Source organism: Ascaphus truei, chromosome 5, assembly GCF_040206685.1.
Source record: "Ascaphus truei isolate aAscTru1 chromosome 5, aAscTru1.hap1, whole genome shotgun sequence".
Lineage (NCBI taxonomy): Eukaryota > Metazoa > Chordata > Amphibia > Anura > Ascaphidae > Ascaphus > Ascaphus truei.
In genome coordinates, this window is record NC_134487.1 from 161,355,366 (window position 1) to 161,376,737 (window position 21,372).

General features: G+C 40.3%; 1 protein-coding gene across 1 annotated transcript in view; it reads right to left on the minus strand.

The window, feature by feature from the left end:
* Window positions 1-2,472: 2,472 nt before the first annotated feature.
* SEC24A (SEC24 homolog A, COPII component) overlaps window positions 2,473-21,372 on the minus strand; it is a 63,197-nt gene continuing 44,297 nt past the window's right edge. The window contains exons 11-23 of the mRNA XM_075601146.1: window positions 18,750-18,868; window positions 18,339-18,394; window positions 16,639-16,845; window positions 15,535-15,658; window positions 15,167-15,325; window positions 13,509-13,682; window positions 12,085-12,195; window positions 10,585-10,760; window positions 9,616-9,753; window positions 9,270-9,374; window positions 8,674-8,766; window positions 7,924-8,027; window positions 2,473-6,704 (exon numbers count right to left, since the gene is read on the minus strand). Of these exons, the coding sequence (XP_075457261.1) occupies window positions 6,590-6,704; window positions 7,924-8,027; window positions 8,674-8,766; window positions 9,270-9,374; window positions 9,616-9,753; window positions 10,585-10,760; window positions 12,085-12,195; window positions 13,509-13,682; window positions 15,167-15,325; window positions 15,535-15,658; window positions 16,639-16,845; window positions 18,339-18,394; window positions 18,750-18,868 (1,681 nt within the window). The 3' untranslated portion in view covers window positions 2,473-6,589. The remainder of the gene's footprint in view (window positions 6,705-7,923; window positions 8,028-8,673; window positions 8,767-9,269; window positions 9,375-9,615; window positions 9,754-10,584; window positions 10,761-12,084; window positions 12,196-13,508; window positions 13,683-15,166; window positions 15,326-15,534; window positions 15,659-16,638; window positions 16,846-18,338; window positions 18,395-18,749; window positions 18,869-21,372) is intronic.

The following is a 21,372-nucleotide window of genomic DNA, read 5'->3' on the forward strand; positions in this document are numbered from 1 at the left end:
CTTACCCTAACCCCCTAAATTACACAAAAATGCTTAACCCCCAATGCCAACCTTAATTACTGGTGAAATGGCCAACAGTTGATTGGCGGCGAAAGGTCCCATTTCGCCTTAGAACAGACCAGCACAATGGCTACCCTTTGGTTTGCAATACATTTACCCCTGAGCCCTCTAAATCCCTGTGTGTGTATGTGTGTGTGTGTGTGTGTGTGTGTGTGTATGGGGGGGGGGGGGGGTCTTGAGGACTGGAGTTCAGCACCCTTGCTCTAAGTGGCTGCCCTGAATTTAGACCAAATTAAAAGAGAAGATGCTAGTTGTCACACATACTTTGCATCCATTTGTTGGAACCTCAGCGCAATGTTAGGTGCTCTGAACACACAGGACAAGGACACGGCACACACACGTTGTGTAAGACTATACCATGTAATAAATGATCAACGACTACCGAGATATTTTAATCATCTTTATTAAGTAGCCAAATCTGATAAATTAGCACAGATAAAATAAGCATTTGCATGTGTTACAAATGATTTTTTTTTTTTTACAGGAATATAACAGAAAATTACAGTACAAACTGTAAAAAGAAAGACAAGGAAGCTTGTCCCAATGATTTCAAAAGGAGGGGGTGGGAGGGAGGGCAAGTTTTTTGCTGTTAATTAAGAATTTATATGTACGCAGAGTTGTACCCTCCAAAAACCGTGATTTACATGTTACAAATATTATACACTACTTTACAAAATCCAGACTCACTAGAAATGGGTAACGAGTATGTGTGTGGAATACACAGAAATGTGAAACTGCATGGTATAGTAGTCTATGGGACAGCTGGCTGTCTTGCTGCCGAAAAATAAAATATATATTTCAGGTTAAAATCCATTATCTAAATGAAACAGTCAGGACATGTTAACCCCTGCGCTACCAGAGAGCGGCCTGCAACGCATTGGCTGTGAAAGGGTTCAGATTGGTTATTGGCAGCAAGAGATATATAGTATTTGTGTAGCAGAATTGTACGCTATGATACATTTGAATAGTGTCGATTCACATAACGGAAGAAAACAATTGGTATAGAAGTGTAATTGTGCAAGCAGCGCACCACACAGTATAATTTGCAGACACGATGAGCTGCCTTAATGAGATTACAATCTTGTATTTTGGTGCCCGAGGTACTGGGAAATGCGGCCATGTAAGCTTGCACTGGGTTTTAAAGGACCCCCATCACACACCAGGACTTAAACATCAGTCACTCCCTCCCTCACTCTCCAAGACCATCAAAGTAACCGGCCATGCTTCTGTGAGAGGTTTCATCAGAGGCGAGGGTTGTCGGTGCACTGGTCTTTATACCTGCTCAGATTAGGGGATGGGGTCCTATAACCCCTGTGATTACCTAGATGGATTATTTTAATGTGAACATTACAGAAGTGGGCAATGAGTAATCGTGTGTGGGTGTACGTACGTCTGTAAATCATTACTTGTATAGTAGACAGTTGCCTTGTTCACTTTTGCAAAGATGGACAACCATTTTAGCAATGCAAAGGGGTAACAGTAAAAGTATGCAGGACCCCTTCCCCCATTAAATATCTGTGAAAGAGGGGGGACACAAATAGAAACACCAACACAAGTACTTATTTAACCAATCCAGAGCAGATTTCCTGCAGACTAAATCAATATAAAACATGGGGGACTTTAAAAAGTAAAACTACTAATGTGTCTTTATTTAACCACTTCACTGCCAGAAAAGGCCAGTGACTCTTCAATACCAGAGGGGACAGCACAGGGCGAGTCAGAAAACTTGTAAATGTGAATTGCTACCACGGCTCTCTTTCTGTACTAGGACACCAGATACACCGCTAGTACGTTTGGGGCTTCATGGAGTTCATTTCTGTTTTACTATGTAATGATTTGTTAGTACTTTTCTCCCTAATCTATTATGGATCTACACAGTCAGTACTGTACCTAGTGATGTTGCAGGGGGGGGGGGGGGGGAGAAAGGGGTGTAAAAACCATCCCACAGACTGCACGGATTACAGCTGCCTACTTTGTACACACAAACACGTCTATACTGACATGTTTTATTATTGCGATACTACCGTCAGTTAATAACCATAGGAGTCATTACCGTTGCAGGCAGTTAGTGACAAGCCGCTTACGACATGGCAGCTTGTCTGCCAAAGGGACCTTGGCACCACCTTTTACCGTCTAACCCTCAAATGATGATATCAGCTCCCTCCTTCCCCAGAGGATCAGTTACCCTCTTCCTCTTAATCCCTACCCCCAACTCTGATATTCACTCATTATCAAAAGGTGGGGTGTATTAAGAGGTTTTACAAAGTAATTTAAATCCTACTTCTTAAAAAAAATAATGTGAAAGGCATTTCTTTAAAAAAAAAAAAAAAATGATTAACATTAATTTAAAAGGTTAAATGGTTTTTCTTATTCAATAGGTATTTATTGCTCTATCGTTATTAATTATTTTCACACACACCATTAAATGTAATTTCCAGTATCTGTACCAAGGTAACAGCCACATATTAAAAGTAGCAATTGTCAGAATATTTTATTTTCGTTTCATATATGGCTCTCCCCCTGGCTGCAGCAGGAATCAGGATTAAAACTATGTAGCTCTTGGGTATCAAATTTCAGTTTTGAAGGAGCATGCAAAAGGAGGAATGTATTTTTCCTTATTTGGATACATTGGTTGCCCTGAACGATCATCAAAACCAGAAACCGCTGCACTTTGATAGCCGGGGATCCTTTCAATAACAGCAGCATTGTCATCAGCTCACATTTAACCACCTTGCAACACATCATGATATGGCGTATAACTAAATACATTCCTACAGGTGACCTACAAGCAACAAGCTTTTCAATAGCCTTTGCCTTGATAAAAAGGATACTTTTTACCCTCATCAAAATTAAAAAGTTCGTCTCGCATGGGTCACCCGTGGCGACCTGGGATAACACAGCAAGGCTGACTACAACGACACTGCGAGTCTGTGTTCAGAGCACTTTGGAACACAGATAATGCGCTTAGAATGACCCAAAGTGGAATGTTCCAAATATTCCCCTGGACATATTCCTGTAACAAGGTGGCTTTGTTCTTTAAAAAATTTAAAAAAATCACTGAGTCTTTAACAAAATTGAGGTTTACTGCGGACTAATTTTGTTAAACGTGACTGCTCTGGGATACAGAGTAGCCATTAAATAGATATAATGTAGAAGGGGAAATTAACATTGAAGAACAAAAAAAATGCTCTCTTGCCTGCAGAGCAATGTGCTGCTGACCTCTCTGGCAGCTAAGGTGTTAATGGGAAACTGCAGCAAACTGTCCCACCATCACTCAGCATTAACCCTCTCATCGCTCAGCAGCTGTGAACCTAGGAAATGACCCTCCTTATTCACAGGCTATTGAGGAAATAATAAGCACAGTAACTCAAAGCGAACAACTACTGGACAAAAAGTTTTATTTAAAAAATGAGAAGCGCCAGACTTTAAAAAAATTGTTTACTCAAAGGAGTCCGTTTTGCTGCCAATATGGAAAAACAGCAAGAACTGGAAATCTCAAGTTCTGTGTAATGAGTAGAGATATTCAAAGGTGTTCAAAAATGGTTCACAATTTTGTTTTTAAAGTATTTGTTTTTGTGAATTGGTGAACATGGAGACCTATCAACACACCTAAAATACATGGGAAATAAGCCAATTTAAACAAGCAATGTATATTGAAATGATTTAAATAAGCCTATTTCCCAGGTCCGTTCACGTATTGTGCAGAGGAGTTTTTAGGAGGTAAATAAAATCAATATTTGCATGTCAGCCAGGTCTGCAACCATCTCATGTCCAGCCAGGAATTCTGGGTAAGGACATGCAAACGCGCACCCAGGAAAAATGTCATCTGGTACACAAACTTGGGCAAAAGTGTTGCACATCTATTGTAATGATGCTTCTCTAGCATGGTTTCATAAATGGTATGTGTTCTTTAAAAAAACCAGAGGCATGCACGAGAACAGAAAGCGGAAATCATTTTTTTAATTAAATTTTTACCCCTGATTTTTTAATTTAGAACCAGGAGAGGCATCTGGAGCAAAACCGTACTAGTCTCAATACCGGGACTGATGGTTACCAAGAAATCTACCTGTTAGTGTGCTTTTTTTCCGTTCCCATTGGGAAATCAAAATGGCAGAATGCATGAGACCTCTTTGGCCATAATTCATTTTTTTGGGGCAAAAAATTAAGTCGAAATGAACCAGGGAGCATCATGGTTGAGCTCCTCCCAGAACTCCCAAATCAATTCAGGTGACAAATAAAATATGGGGCTTATATAACCCATTGAGGGAGAAGACTTAACAGTATCAAGTACCAGATCCCTATGACCATTGGTAAAATACTTCATCTCCCAGTGCAGCGGGCATCAACAGATTACAAAGTCTTAAGGCAAAGCATAAAATGTACCTCTTAATTCCAAGTACAACATTGTATATTAAGACAATTTTGAACGCCTTCGGCTTTAATAAAAACAAACAAGTTGAAAGGAAGCCAAATTCGTTTTACAAAATAGGATCAAACCAAATGTTCCATATGTGCACGTGTGCCTGAGCATGTGATGCTTGCCTTCGTGTTTTTTACATAGATTGCATTCTTACAATTAACCTGCAGTACATAATCCTAGGAAACCATATTGCCATGACGCTTCCCCAAAAACATAGAAGCACATTTGAACAGGATTAAAAACAGCAAGAAATCCAAATCGAAGACTATAGCACTTCTCAATGCTTAGATCTGCTTTTCCTTTACTTCAAGCCGTTTTGCTCTGTTGAAAGTGTTAGAACTACACCTATAAATGATGCATATAAATTTTGTGAGGCCCAAGGAGCCGCATATTAACCCTTTCACTGCTAGGGACCAGTAACACTTCTGAACAATGCATTGCTGACCCACTAGCAGCAAAAAGGTCGACTTCTGAAGCATTCTGCAATACGCTGGGGTGTACAGATCTTTCCTTTAAGTAATGTACAGTTTGAGAATGGTTCATGTTCTGGTCAATCAAAATGATTATAACGTTGATATTGGTGGAACAAAATTGACAGCAAGAGGTTTCTTACCAACTGATCATTGTCTTTGCACTTTAGTAAACGGCTACGAAATGCTAATAACGGGTAATGGTTATCAAACTTGAAGAGTTTCTCCTAGGACATCCTTCCTGTATACAGGAAAAAAGGCAATGTACTCCAATATTAGCAGATTATAATCCTTTAACCCCTTTCCTGATAGATGTCTAATGCATTACGGCAATGGGTAAAAAAAAAAAGGGGGGGGGGGGGGAGAATATATATATTTTCTGTTTTGAAAACTAGCCAGGCCAAAAAATAAAAATAAAGTTACTCTTCTCCCAGAATAAAAGGTGCCTTTTATTAAAACAAGGAAAATCTATCAGGTTATTACATACATTTTGTTCTATTTGTCCACGTCACAATAAATTAGAATCATTAACATAGAAAGTGTGCCAGCTTTTTAACATACACAGGGACGGCAGAAAGACTCATTGCATGGCAAAGCAGTCTGATCCATACGGAGCTCATCAATAAAGCTCACAGATAAAGGTGCAGTCCCACATAGAACCAACGTATGCTTTAGGAGTTCCATCTTGGTGGCGGATGCATTTTAAAGAACAAAAAAAAAAGGCTACATAAAGGATTTTTTAAATTTGTGAAAAGTTGTTTTGGGGGAAGGAAAAAAAAAATGTATAAACATTTTACATGAAGGCATGGGGTTTGGTTTTAGTTCCCCAATCTTTTCTCTGTGAATTAATTACCCTCTCGCTTACCCAGCTAGTTCCTAGGACCGGGAGGGGTCATCGATAAGCAATTCTGCCATCACTGAAGTGAGGATACAAGATAAAGTTCTAAAAACTTTCAAACTTTAGACAAAAACTATTTTAAATACTTACTCTTTGATGCACCAACATTGAATCCATTAAACCCATCTCTGCCATTCACTTACTTTGGTCCTATATGTGGAACGAACCTAGATGTCATCTTATTTCTACCTATGATTTTTAACAGTGATTTTGGGCATCATTTCATAGAATTTCTCTAGAAGCCTCGTCGTTTCCTACCATGTAGGACGTTAAAAACTAGCAGCAAAATTATTGGAAAAAGTAAAGCAAACAAAAAGAATGAAAAAAAAAAAAAACATGTATTCTGAACCAAGATCTGGCTTTATTTTATTAAAGGTTATTTCACCTCCTGTATATTGCGAGCTCCCCTTGATGCCAATGGAGACTTCAGCGTCGTGCGTTACGCGTCCATCTGGCAGTAGGGGCAACATATTCACTCTTTAGCCTTTTCAATAAACAACTGTGAGCAAGAGGTGTCTGGATAGTTCCTTCTTAAATCCTAGTTATAATTACAATGATGTGTGTTTGCACATTTTCCGTCCCCACGTGTTGTCGCAATAGACTCGATTTCTTGAAATCACAGTGTACGCACATCTTATCTCATGAGGCCCACAGACAATGCAGAGGAAGAGGCGATGGGCCGGCCGCACAGCATGGTACTGCTGGGGTGTCCTCGCGATAGTGTCCACTCTGTGCAGTGGTTTATTTGTTCACTTGCTGCTGGAGGTGGAGGAGAAACTCATAGTATGACAAGGCTGATTCTGTTCGGTCTTCGATCATGTTCTGGAGGAAAGTGGACTTCCGTGGACTCTCATCCCTTATGAAGGTTAAGGGAAACACCGCAACAGAACGAGAGAGACGAGGATTAGATGCATTATTATAGCAAATCAGTTTCAATTCACCGCTACTTGCTTATCTCAAAATACTTTTTTTTAAAAAAAGTTTTAAACAAACATCTCATTTGGCATTAGGTTGTGTGTTTAATTACAGACGTGTCCAAAGTGGGACGTAGCACTATTTGACTGTTTTGCATACAATGGCAAACAGAAACAGATTAAAGCAACTTAAAATTTCAATACCCTGATAAAGTAACGTAACAACGAGGATCTGGAGAAATTAAAGCCTAGAAGCAAATGAGGTTATTTAGGAACACTGCATTACCCAGAGGAAGTCAATATGATTGAATTATTCAGATTATCAAGCTGCCCATTCTAAATGCCCTATTAAGCAGGATTCCTTTATTCTTCTAAGTGGAATGTTGTTACTGTATTAAATCATTTTTGGTTTGGTCTGTCACCGACATAACTTAATCAAAAAGCTTCCTTACAAAAGCTCACAGACCTAATTGCTTAACATAAAAGGAGTCACAAGACTGGACATCGGACCGCTGCGGACTCGCCACAATTGCCCCTCCTTTTCTCTTTGCATGGAAGGAAACCATCAAATGCCAGCTAGGCTCTGAAGTGGCACAATCCAGTTGCAGACCCATTGATATTAAGGCTTCCAAGAGGCACCAAACTTAAGACCTCAGGCTCCAGAGAAAATCTTTATTGTGCCAATAGACTCAATGTACAGAATAGCATAACCTGCTACCGGCATCCATAAAATAATTATATTCAGAAGACTATTTCAAACCTATGGATTGGTACCATGTTACATTAGTAAAATGACGAGACCAAATGATCCCTGAATTAAGAGATAATACGCACTGCAACTAGACTTTCTAGTTTCCGAATATTATAGAAATATATACAGTACCAGGAAATGCAATGTTTTAAAATAAATGGGGGGTGGGAGTAAACTAAGAATTAGACTAGACCTTAAAAATAATTGCTAGGAAACAGATATTTATGATTATGAAGATGCATGATAATGTGGAGCAAATGATTAGTTACATATGAAGAGATGAAATACTAATGAGAAATTAAGACTACACTAAGTTACACGAGAAGAAGTATAAATCGCTGCCTGTAGAAGCACATACACTTTTCAGTAGCAGAAAAGTTGTGGCATCCTAGAGATGTGTCCACGCTTACCGGATTATATGCAGTGTCGGGAAGAAAGGCCTCTGCTCTCGGAGCCAAGAGATAAAAGCGATCATTCTGGCAGATTCAGCTGTATCAAGTTCAGGCAGCAGAGTCTGTAACAGAAAAAACACACATTAAACTTTTAGATCAGTAGGTTCATGAGTGCCTTCCATCTACTGATCTTTTTATTACAAGTGCTTAAACTACTGTGTAATTTGATGGCACATAATATACAGATGGTGATACATTTTAATAGACTACCAAGTTATTCATTGATGCAGCTGCACAGAGCCTTTAAACCTCCTGTTCAGGTGAAGAGACTAGAGGCTTGAAAACTCATGTCAACTAGATCTGTGAGAAACTCAAAACCTCTCACAGTCTGCAGTGAAACACGTCTCCCGGAGGAACAGGACAGTAAGCGTTCGGAATTAGAAACGCTTAAAAACACTCACTTAGTGGAACATTGTCTCTCGCAAAGATTTTCTGGCCACTACTTTCAAAGCTCAACAAATGCATAATGGTTTAAAACGCAGTGTTCAGAAATCCTGTGATGCGTGTTAATTAAAAGCTCTTTTTTTTTTTTAACTGTATAGTATCAGTTGATGTAATTGCCACCATTGCCCATAATAATGTCATATGGTGAATAAATGACCATGTTCCCACATGTAACACCAAGCAAAAGCCACAGTTCCCATGTGTTGTAGGCCCCTGCCATTCAATGTGAGACATGTATAATGCTGACCAAGCTGTAACGCTCACCATTTCCTGCGGGATTGAAGCATAATTAGCGACACCGAGAACTTGGGTGTAGAAATTCTGCCCACAGTTGCGTCCTACCCACAGGAACAACACCTAGAGAAACAGAAAGGCATCACAGACCCAGACTATTTTACAGAGCAGTGTGCACATGTATGCAGCAGATGTTTGCTTTAGGAAATCACTTTGCAAACCTACAGGTCTACAGTAAGGGCAGTGAAAATGTGTCATTTCCTGCCTTAAAATATTGCGATTGTAGACATGTAAGAAAACATTTGAAAGTTATTATAATATTCTCCCCCCTCCCTCTCCTCAGTGCAAACAAAAAAAGACAATCATATACAAAAGAAAAAAAAAGTAGTGTGTGCGAGTGGCTGGCTGGCGCTGTACACAGATTTAGAAAGGTCTGTCAGACTACCATTTGCTGGTTTCAAGGAGATTCCTCCCCCCCCCCGCATAACACTAGTTATAAACGTTGCACTGGGGAGATGGAGATACATAATTCTAGGTATAGCAATCTCATGCAGTACTTTACAAACAAAAGATCAAACTAAATGGACATGTGTATTTAACAACTACTGTGTTACTGTACAACTTACAGATCCAGTATCCATCAGAAAAGCTCCATCTCTGCTCAGCTTCTCCACAGATAGCTGCAGAACAGGTGGCTGAGGTATCGTTCTGTCGTTGATGTTAAGAGCTCCCTACAAAGGAAACGTCAAAGGTTTTATTCATTGCCCTTAAGAACAGTTACTTTAGGTTAGGAGAGAAATGGGGATACGTGAAGCATACAATATCAACGTCATGCAGCACCAGTTATTACTATTAATCTGCATCTGAGGAACGTTTCTGAAAATATTCATTTTTATACAGCACTTTGGTGAACAAAAGCTAGTATGCAGATAAACCAACGTACATGTGACAAAGCATGACAAGAACACACACCTCATCTGTCAGATTGTCGACTCTGTACAGGTTGGGATGGGTCATGAGCATGAGGTACACCAGTGGCTGGTTTTTAACCTGACACATGGCAAAGGTTCGCTCATCCAAACTCGCGTTTGTCCCAGTCTGGAACGCTTTCTGTAGCAGATAAAGAAAAGGAACACGTTACCAACACATACGAGCCAGGTTAGCCTGTCGTGTTCTCATGAATTTAAGCAAACGTATTGCAGTATATTTTTTTTTAAGTGAGAGAGCCAAGATTTTGAGAGAGAATCCACCTTCTCTAGCACTTGTCTAGTAATTAAAGACATTCATTACTTCTCAAATGTAGACCCAAGTGTCTGTTTGCAGATAAATTCAATGGCAAATGTCAGACAACATTCAATCAAGAGCTAAATTAATATTTTTTTTATCTTTTTTTTAAAGCATTATGGGATTGAAGCAGGGGGTCTCTGGAGCTGAACTGTGTTCACGTCAGTTCCATGGACCCTGTGCTTCCCACGACACATACCTCCATAGGGAGTGCTGGTAGCATCTCCGGCTGAGCTTGTGGGGCCCAGAAAAGGTGGCTTAAATGTCCAGCCAATAGGAAGCCGTGACGGCAAACCTTACAGCTTCCTACTGATCCGCGTGACCTGGGGCTTTACACCTGCAGAGCCGCTACCGGCAACCCCTACTGGAGGTATGTGTCTCGGGAAGCAGGGGTCCCCACAAGCTGAAATGAATGGGGTTCAGCTCCGGAGAACCCCTGATTCCCACCCATTACCGGTCACCATAACTGTGCAAATACTGCAATAATTCTCTTAGAAAGTGTAACCCGATCAATGGATATACAATATTATTTACATTGCTGCGAGTAGGATGGAAAGTGAAAGCAATTGATTCAAAAACAAAGAAATATGTAATAGCAACAGGTCAGGAAGACTTATTTATTACTACATTCCTCCATAAGATACCTTTCCTACTAACCTGTTTCAAGAGAGCCAACACAAACATAGGGAAGAGACGCATCGAGTGTGGGGCCAAAAGGCCGGGCTGCTGAACGGTCAGCACCGACGAGCGATAAGCCGACAGGGAATCGATTGCGGCATTAACCAAAGCATCCCGGGCATCACTCAGACTCGACGTAATGGAGCGATCGACGGCTGCGAGGAAAAAAAAGGGACATACATTACATGTCACTTTTACGGCTATCCCTCGCTTCTCGAATCTTATGGGACCAACTTTAATAGGCTTAGGGAACAACCAATAATATTAATGTTTCAGAACATTTATGGGCCCACTAACAAAACAACTGGAAGCTCGGAGATCCCTGCACATCCCAGAAGATTCAAAGTACAAACATTAGGATCAGCTATATAACTTCTAGTGAAAACAGCCGTGTGCACACCAATAAAAACACACAGAATATTAGAGCACTTTTTAACTTAAATGACTTCTCAAGTACAGAAATGTATTTATCTCCTGCAGGGTGTTAAATGTTGATACAACGTAATAAAAAAAACCTATTTCATATAGCGCTTTTCTCGGACTCAAAGCGCTTCAAAATGACAGTACAGGCATACCCCGCATTAACGTACGCAATGGGACCGGAGCATGTATGTAAAGTGAAAATGTACTTAAAGTGAAGCACTCCCTTTTTCCCACTTTTGATGCACGTACTGTACTGCAATTGTCATATACGTGCATAACTAATGTAAATAATGCATGTGTAACAGGCTCTATAGTCTCCCCGCTTGCGCACAGCTTCGGTACAGGTAGGGAGCCGGTATTGCTGTTCAGGACGTGCTGACAGGCGCATGCGTGAGCTGCTGTTTGCCTATTGAGCGAAATGTACTTACTCGCGAGTGTACTTAAAGTGAGTGTCCTTAAAGCGGGGTATGCCTGTATACTGCTTGGTACGCAGCACATAGAATTTTTACAGTCAGAGCCCAGATCTCACAATTTATGATTTTGGTGCCTGAGGCACAGGGAGATAGTGACTTGCTTAAGTATCACTGTTTTCAGAGTCAGTGTCTTAACTCAATGAGCCACTCCTTCTCCCATATATGTGTATTCATCCAGAGTGAACAACACATATTTGTGCTACTGTATATTCTAATGGATACAAAGCATATAGGGTCACATGACATCGTCTGGGGTAAAATATTTACCGTGCAAATGTTGCTGTAATTATAAATAGTGGAAGAAATGTCTGATAATTACAGTTATCTGAACTCGCACAGATAGATTTTTATATCAGAAATATGTATGTGTTTGTGTAAGATTTACCAGAACGCACTATATTTTAGCAATATGTGGCTGAAGTTTACAGGGACATGTCCTTCATTCTGTTAAATTGTGAAGACGTCCACACAGCGGTCGGACAAAGTACACAGTGCCTGGCCACATGCCCCTGAACTCCACGCATACGAAGGATGTGCCATATGTAGCACGTGAGAGGTTTATTGTACAGTGCAGTGAACATACCCATATTTGCCAGAAGTCCCGTTACCGCCTGCACATCAGCCCCCGCATACACGTCCGACAGTGCAGACACAACCGGCAGGCACATGGTGTGCACGCGGATCCTCCGCTCTCCTGAAGAACAAACAATTTATCTTTCACATTTTGCAAAACAAATATTGAACTATTTACAAACCAGATCTTGTAAGTGCTGCTCTGCCGCTAGATACCTTCCGGCTCCAGAAGACCGTATTCACTTAAAGGTGCTGTCGTGTCTTTGGGCACAGGGTATATTATGGTATAGCATCACTTAGTAAATATAGGCCTATATATTTAGGCCGGCAAGATGTAAACTAACAATTACAGTGCTTTTCAACATTTCAAGAACCGTGGAAATCTGTTACAATGTACTCAGCGGCATGCTTTTACATATTACATCAAAATTTATGGTCGTTGACATTACTGCACCCTATTGAATACATATATTTTTTTTAACTAAAAGTATAGTTGAAAAGCACTGTCCCATTACAAGAGATTGCAAGAACGCTAGTGAACATCTCTTCATGTGGCGCTTAACTCAAATAATTCCTGCAGCAAGTTTCTGCTGCACAGCTATTATTCAGCAATACGACTGCCAATCCATGAAAACAATGATCATTTGTATAAAATCAGGATAGGGATACAGAAGATTAAAGACTTCAATTAAGAAGATTAAATCAAGAAGTCCCTGTAATTGCACATAGGAAACCCAAGCGCCCTTTATTTAATTGCATTACATAGCCACACTGAACGCTTCAGAAAAACACATTGACAATTCAATTTTGTTGTTGTTAAATACATACAATTATGTACAATCAATTTCACAAAGGAGCTATTTCGATATGAGCAGGCAAACCAATGCAATGTAGTGGCACTAAAGTTTGACAAAGGGCTTCTGCCCGAAACGTGTCAGGGTAGCATCCTCGTGTCCTCCCACGAATCTACCATGGAATAAAGTATATTTTTAACCCATCTTGCTGGTGTTTGGCCCCACTGTCTCACAGCTGTGCTAAGCGATTTTTCTTTGGATTACCTCTGCTGTAGTGACACTAAATAAGCATTTATGAAATGGAGACGAGACTTCTGAATAATTATCTCGTGTAACATTACACATGCTACCATATTACTGGTATTGCCTTGTATTTGCTCTTTAACTATGCAATGGATTGCACTTTTACTAGATGTTGTGGGTAAAAATTGTTAATCTTTAAGAGCAAAGACAGAACCCACCCAATGTAGCACCCACACGTATCGCTCATTTTACACGGCACAGCAATGCAGTGGGGACAGTGAACAGGCTGATCTCCTTAGCATGGGCATTAACCACGGCAACAAGAAGGGATCCAAGTAATAGAACATATATGATGGCTGCAGAAACCAATTCTGTGATTCATACACATTGAGTCTACCTTTGCTGGAGGTGTACAGGAGGGCTGATTGAAAGGAGACCACTGGTGTGTCTGTCAGATTTTCCTCCACAGACATCTGCACTGCGTACCCTGCATCAGGGTTGACATTGGGCAGGGACAGCAGATCGGTGGAGCGGACAAAGAAGTTCCCGTGGAACGTGTGGATGGAAAGGCCTGCAACGGGGTAAAAGGGTCAGGGAGCAATCGTTAGATCTTTCATTGCTGGATAAGGTATGTTAATCAGTGGACATTGGGCGCATGTCCATTTGTGTTCATGGGAGGAGAGGCATTGTCACATTGCATCTTCTAGCTCCTATGTATTAAGGCAAGTGGTGCTCTGTGAGGCATTTCCAAAGTGGGGCGTCTACATAACTAGGAATTCCAGGGGCAGTCCCATAAGAAACCAAAGAAATGTAACGATGGTGATACATAGGTATCATGGGTACAAGCAGGGGCAGACACAGATATACAAAACTCAGGAGCAAGAAGAAAACAAACCTGGTGTGTCTAGGTGTCAAAGATGGTGCTTGGGGTCTGTGTGCGACAGACGGCCTTCTTGTTTGCCTTGCTTTGTAGATGCATATGCTGCTTTCCACCTTACTGTGGCATGCTTAATTCTACATTATGCATACGGATTATTTTTGTTTTGTGGATTATTCATTTTTCATGACCGGCTGGGGGACATTTTTTCAACACTTTTGTTGGTCTTTGCAGCTCTTTTGCACTATGGGTAGTATGTATATCTTTATTTATTTAGTGCCATCTATGTACACAGCGCTGCACAGCCGTAATACACGACATAATAATATAACACATAATGGGAATAAGCGCTTTGAGACGTAAAAGTAACATTAGGAACAAGGAATCACTGCCCCAAAGAGCTTACAATCCAAGTGGTAAAAACTTAGAGACAGGAGGGTATTCTAGCAAGTGTGTTTGCAAGGCGTGAAGGTTGATGAATGAGGTGTATTTGTTGGTACAGACGCCTGCTCAGTACATTGTGTGCCACAGATACGCACTTCAGGATGTCGACAGTATTGTAGTTTAATAGTTTTTTCTGTACATTGTGATAGATTTATAATAAATGCTCAATATATTTTTGCTTTCCCCGAGTGCTTTATGTAGGGCTCTGTTTCTTTTCTAACGTGACAAACAGATCAGAAAGCTTAGTCCTGCAGCACCACTTTTTTAAAAGTTGTTTCAGGATATAATGTGTTATAGGTTCGCTATAAAAAGTATGCACCAAATTTGCAGTGCTGAATAGTGGGGCATTTTTTTTTTAAAGCAGGCCCGATGGTGTTCCTGCAAAATACTCCTGCTACAATATTGCCTTAAAATAAATAAAATGAATGGAAGATTACATAACGAATGATGTAACTACTACAGTAAAGGAGAATGGGAAGAGGTAGTAAAAACTAACAAATACCGACATGTAATACCATCATACCGCACCAGATGTTTGGTGTAACCCCGGTGAAAAAGAATCGGCGCACAGCAATGCAAAATATATCTTATAATCTCTGAAAATGGAAAGCATAAGCTAAATATTGCTTAATTTTGCATATCTGCAGTGTGCCCAGATCAGTGATATCAACCAGCTCTTCGTTAGGTCACACGGAGACAGCCACAAAGAAAAGGACGTGGAAGAACACACAGACCTTTAGTGCATCTTATCCTCATGACAGCCTCAAAACCAATCTTCCTGGTTAGGTATCGCTTCAGCTCCTTCTGCAGTTTCTCCACCTGCACAGGATTGTGCTGATGTTGGTAGCCACGGTAGTAGAAAACACTCCCAGCCGAATACCTCGAAATGCAGCCTGAAACGAGGGTGCGAAACGCGAGCGGTGAGCAGGAAACACGAGTAAAAGAACACACTACTAGTCACATTCTGTGTGTGACATTTTTGGATTTTTTATTTTTTTTAACACAACATGCTTAATACTACTTTGCAACCTCCGACTCCAAACTACTCACAAAATTATTATGCAAAAACTATACAGAAAGAACTGAAAACTATTTTGCTTACCCAACGAAGCCAAATCGGAATAGCGTCCGCTCAAGAGAAACAGGTCGACTGCTATCTGCTGCCCTGAACAATCCAAAGCCAACTTCTTGTAGAAGTCAGTTGCTGGCGTCAGATTATGGATGTCCTGGACATGAACACAGTTTTGTTAGATCATAGTAATCAATCCAGTAAAGCCCCAGGCACACAAAGGAGCTTATACTGAAGTTGCAATCAAGTGAATATACTTAGCCACGTAACACCAGGTCTATCCTTAAACGGTTATTCTTAAGATGTACTTAATGGCTTTGCAAACCTCATCTTGGCAGCATAATTGCAAAAACGCACGTTACAGAAAGTAGTTAGCATATTCTGAGATCTTAGACAGGCTAGTTACGGGGCGAAAATGTAAGAAACTAAATATTCAGTGGGGAATAGGGCAGTTTAAAGTGGAGTGGAATTAAAAAAAAAAAAAAAATACAGATTTCAGACCGGCAAAATATATTTGCCCAAAAACTGAGGAATTCTTACGATGTGATCATAACGATGAAAGTAAAGACAATGCATAAACTAAATAATACATTAGACATACATAGGTTACTGCTAATTGGCTTTGGAGTGCAGTCATGGAATGGACTGTCAGTGTGTGCACCTTTTTACAATCTGCTATAGAAAATGCATTATTACATGGTTCTGTCCATCCCTTTATTACATGGTTCTGTCCATCCCTTTATTACACGGTTCTGTCCATCCCTTTATTACACGGTTCTGTCCATCCCTTTATTACACGGTTCTGTCCATCCCTTTATTACACGGTTCTGTCCATCCCTTTATTACACGGTTCTGTCCATCCCTTTATTACACGGTTCTGTCCATCCCTTTATTACACGGTTCTGTCCATCCCTTTATTACACGGTTCTGTCCATCCCTTTATTACACGGTTCTGTCCATCCCTTTATTACACGGTTCTGTCCATCCCTTTATTACACGGTTCTGTCCATCCCTTTATTACACGGTTCTGTCCATCCCTTTATTACACGGTTCTGTCCATCCCTTTATTACATTTCCAATGTGTCTCTCCTGCAACGTAGCAATCACGTCAGGTTCCTTGCTCCAGTTTGGTCTCACCTTTGCAGTGGATTTTTGGTTAGGTTCCTCCCTGGGTTTTAACGTTCCTGCTCCCAGAGAGGGGAGCTGTGTTTGGAATACAGTTATACGCCCGCCTGTCGTTGACGTCAGCTTGTAAGCAGCCTGCAGCGCAGGTCCCAGGGCGCTTTGTGTTTCTGATGACTTTGTGAACATCTGTGGCAGATTCTTCAACAAATCCTGGACCAGCTGGGTACAACAACAAAAAACACAAGACGTTTTTGCCAATGGACCATAGTTTGACAGCATATCAGAACCACTTTTCCCATCTACTCTGCCATTTTATTATCTGTTATCTGTAGTGAAACTTCAGACCCTATTAAGTACTTTGGTTTAGGACAGGAGTGCTCAACTCCAGTCCTCAAGCCCCACCCATCCCACCCCAACAGGTCAAGCATGGAGGATCTCAGCTTCAGCACAGGTGGTTCAACCAGAGGCTCAGTCAAAGACTGTCCCTGTGCTGAAGCAGGGACTGATTGAGCCATCTGTGCTGACATCCAAAAAAACTGACCTGTTAGATGGGGGAGGGAGGGGGGGTCTTTTTGGGGCTGTAGTTGAGCACTCATGGTGCAATATATATATATATATATATATATATATATATATATATATATATATATATATATATATATATATATATATATATATATATATATATATATATATATATATATATATATATATATATATATATATATATATGCGCACACTCCTAATGGGAATGTAAAAATAAGGGCAATTTATTAAAAAGCCATACAAGGTCCACTAGCAATAATAGAACACATAACGAGAGACATAAAAGCATGAATAACATCAATGTTGAGAAAGAAGAGATAACCAATAAGATACCAATGACTCCAAAGTGGATCTTATTTTTACATACAGTACCTATTAGGAGGGTGCGTTCTTCCATTTCTTGTTTTTGGAGTTTATGGATTAGGTTCATCCCTTGAAGAGCTGCCAGTCTCTAATAGATATCTGCATAGGCTTCATTTTATGGTCTATTTATGAACCCTCACAACTTACTTGAATTTAATTACTAGTATTCCATTTATTTATAGTACCACACATTTCTGGAGCGCTGATATAGATATCTATCGATGGATATTAGAACAAGAAATGTTGTAAACTTTGATGTTACAGTAGTAGTAAGGAAAGCATTATTGCAGCATCCTCTGTATTGAGGCGATTTAAGATTAAGATATAATTGTTTGAACACTGCTAATAAGAGTTAAGCATATTAAGTTTCTTTATTATTACTAGGGGAAACCGACAAATGTTGTATTGACCTGGTATACACTAATAATAATAATAATAATAATAATAATGTGTGGTAATCCTGTAGTAAGCGCTTAGCCCTACTTAACGTTACATCACATAGTATTTTCTCTTACAGAGAAGAGTGGGATACTGAGCATGCAATGCCATTTTTAAAGACTAGACAGAGTTACAGCTGTGGTTTCCAAACTTTTTTTGGTTAAGGAACCCCATGTAAAACTCTGAGGAACCCCAAACCTCTCTAACCGAGTCTGAGATGAGATGTTTTCTAAATTTTTCTGTATTTGGTAAAATGTTAAAATGACCTGAAAATTACAGGGAACCCTTTAGGGATACCCGGGGAAACCAAAGGGCTCCTAGGAAAAACAGAGTTACACACAATCTCAAGGTTTAACAAGTCTTACCTCTTTGCTCTCATTCAAATTCACCAACAGATTTTCAGGCATTGGTATAAAGACATCTGTAATCATATAAACATAAAAGTTACCATCAAAGTTAAAAAAGTAGATTTTCGCATGCAACCACACATGCTTTAGAAAGTCTTGAGAGACAGAGGGACCCTGAACAGAATTGCTGAGCAACGCTCTGGAAGCCACACTGGTAGTCAATATTTGTGCATATGACTGAACATATTCCCTGTGCACTGACAGAGGAATGCAACTTCTATTCTGCTGGGGGAAGGCCTTTAATACCCTTCATTGCAGTACTCCCGTGTTGCAGGGCATGTACCCCTTTGATGCTATAGAGACAGGTCACTGTTGCAGAGCTGGAATCAAACTGAATTTGGAAGACTTGGAACAAAAAACGTTATTTACCGTCAATATCCGATACCACCAACATCTGGGGCTGGGACAGCCCTTCCTGCAGACTGTAGAAATGGATCGTGCTGTCAAACGTAATGAAACCGATCTTTGTCCTGGTGTTGCCTGGAAGCCTATAAAAGAAATGTAAATTGTAAAAATTCAATACATCGGTGGAGATTTTACCACCATGATATCAGTTTAGTTACGAGAGTCTCTATTACAGGCAGTGGTGGAGGTGTGCTGGCCAGAGGGCACGGAGTACGACTACTTTTTCATTTATAACCCCAATATACCACAATTTTTTTTTATTACTCCACACAAAATTAATATATATTTTATTAAGCCTCCCTAAATATTACAGAAATCTTTCTTAAAAAAAAAAAAAAAAAGTTGCTAATGTTTTTCTTTAACCTTTTCAGTGCCTGGGTGCGGCAATGCAATCGCTCCTAGAGCGGTCACATGGAAGTAGATGAGGTTTCACTTTTGTTCTGGTCGCTCGGTGAGCAGTCAGCCAGAACACCCATTAGACAAGGTCTTGCCAATGATGTACCTAGGCCATCACAAGGGCACTGAAAAGGTTAATACAGTTAGAATGTTTTTTTCTATTATTTTAAAGTCAGACAGTTCCACTTTTTTTTTTTTTTTAACCACTTTGACCACTGATTGCAGTTTAAGTTCTCCAGTACAAGTGCAGAACAGTTTAAGGCCTCTGTACATTCAATCTCGTTAAGTAGTGGCTCAGTGGCTATTCAAGACTCCATCTGCACTAGAGGCACTTTTTGGCAAGATCCTTTGGCGCAAGATCTACTGCATTTTCATACTGATTTGGTCGATTTATAGTGTTTTACCAGGACATACATGCATTGAGTTACCACTCGTTTTCAAGCATGACATGGGCACAGTTATGATGACAATGCATTATAGTATTCTATAAATAAAATGCAAATAGAAATGCAACAAAAACATCTTGCACATGGCTCCTTTCCATAGTGGTTCAGTGTTATTGTTTGGAGTTTACTGCAGCCAGCTCTGGGGTGGAATCCTGGAAGCACATTCCTAGAGCGCTGGTCTAATGGCTAATTGACCCAATTACAAGCAGACAAGTGTTTTGTGAAATGTTACGCAGAGAGAGTATAATAATCTGCAGCTGCCACAAAAAAACGGTTTCCCAACTGAGACGTGATCCACTGCTGACATCATAACTTACAAACTATGGGCATCCGTCAGTCTATTTCTAACCAGAACTTGACCAGCTTTGGTGAACAAGAGCTGCCCCGATTCCCACGTTTGTAAAACACACATTTGCGTCTCGTCATAGAGCGATGGCTCACGATTGGACCCGATAGAGCAGGCACTCCATCATAGAATTAACCCAGATCTGTTATTGCGTAGAGCAGGGAGTAGCCAACTCCAGTCCTCAAGGGCCACCAACAGGTCAGCTTCTAAGGATATCCCTGCTTCAGCACAGGTGGCTCAATCATAATGACTCTAGGCATATAGAGGCTACATTTCAAGACGAGGCATCACTTTGTGCATACAGTAAAATTGCAAGAGCTAAAGTATATGGACTGCAAACTACTTTTTAAGGACTATTCCATTAAACCCTAAAAATTAATGGAGATAATGGTATCCAACATGTTCAGTGCTGTTCAAGAGAGGCACCGGAGTCTCGTTCATTTATCTGGCCAAGCTAAAGATAATTGCGGAAGTTGTCCCATTATATTCCACACCGTCAGGAGTCCAGGAAATCCTGCACCGCCAACAGAGAGCTTCTTCTGAACGTGCACATCACCTTTATCTTCTTGTGATGGTGAACTGTAAAACTTCACGATTTGTCCTCAATAAAAAGGGGGAAATATTCCTAGTAGAACATGCTTCTTTTAGGTTTTACTTGTTATAATAGATTTATTTCAGGACCTAGCTGTCAACTTTACGCTACAAGCTGTGGACAGGGGTGGTGATTTTTCCTATTGTGTGTGCAAGGTTTCTGCCTTCTCTGTTTTTGTAATTTATGAGCTCAAGTTTCAGTTATGTATAGAACATAGAACTAAGCTTTCAGCTGGCGAGTGAGGATCTGCACCCCTTTTTAAAGTTCGAGCATTACTCCGCATTCTATTTTCGAGGTGAGCCAGAGCCCAAGACACATATTGGGTACTTCATAAGGACACTAAAGTTTAAGAAGTGGAAATTATAGCCAGGAGTCGAAAATTGCCAATCCACTCTGCTTGTCCAACATTCTCCACCCAAATATTCCCCTCAGCAACATATTATAAATATATGTCTCTATTATTGGATATAGTTAAAAGCTGGATGCGCCGTGAAAACAAAAAAACAAAAACAAAAAAACATGTGCAATAAAACTCTCTGTTTGTGCCTGTAAATCCTTCAGAAATCCTATGTTCCCATTCCATCAGGTAATGCAGTATCTTTTTGATAATTGGCATTGTAAAAGAATATTTGGAGCAAACCAAGCATCTTTTTCTATTTGTTTTTTTTTTTTACCCAGGATTGAAGCAGGGGGGGCTCCGGAGCTGAACCCCACTCATTTCAGCTCCAGAGACCCACTGCTTCCGCCGATATTTACCTCCATAGTAGGCATCGGTAGCCGCTCTCCGCTTGGCTTTAAAGTTTAAAA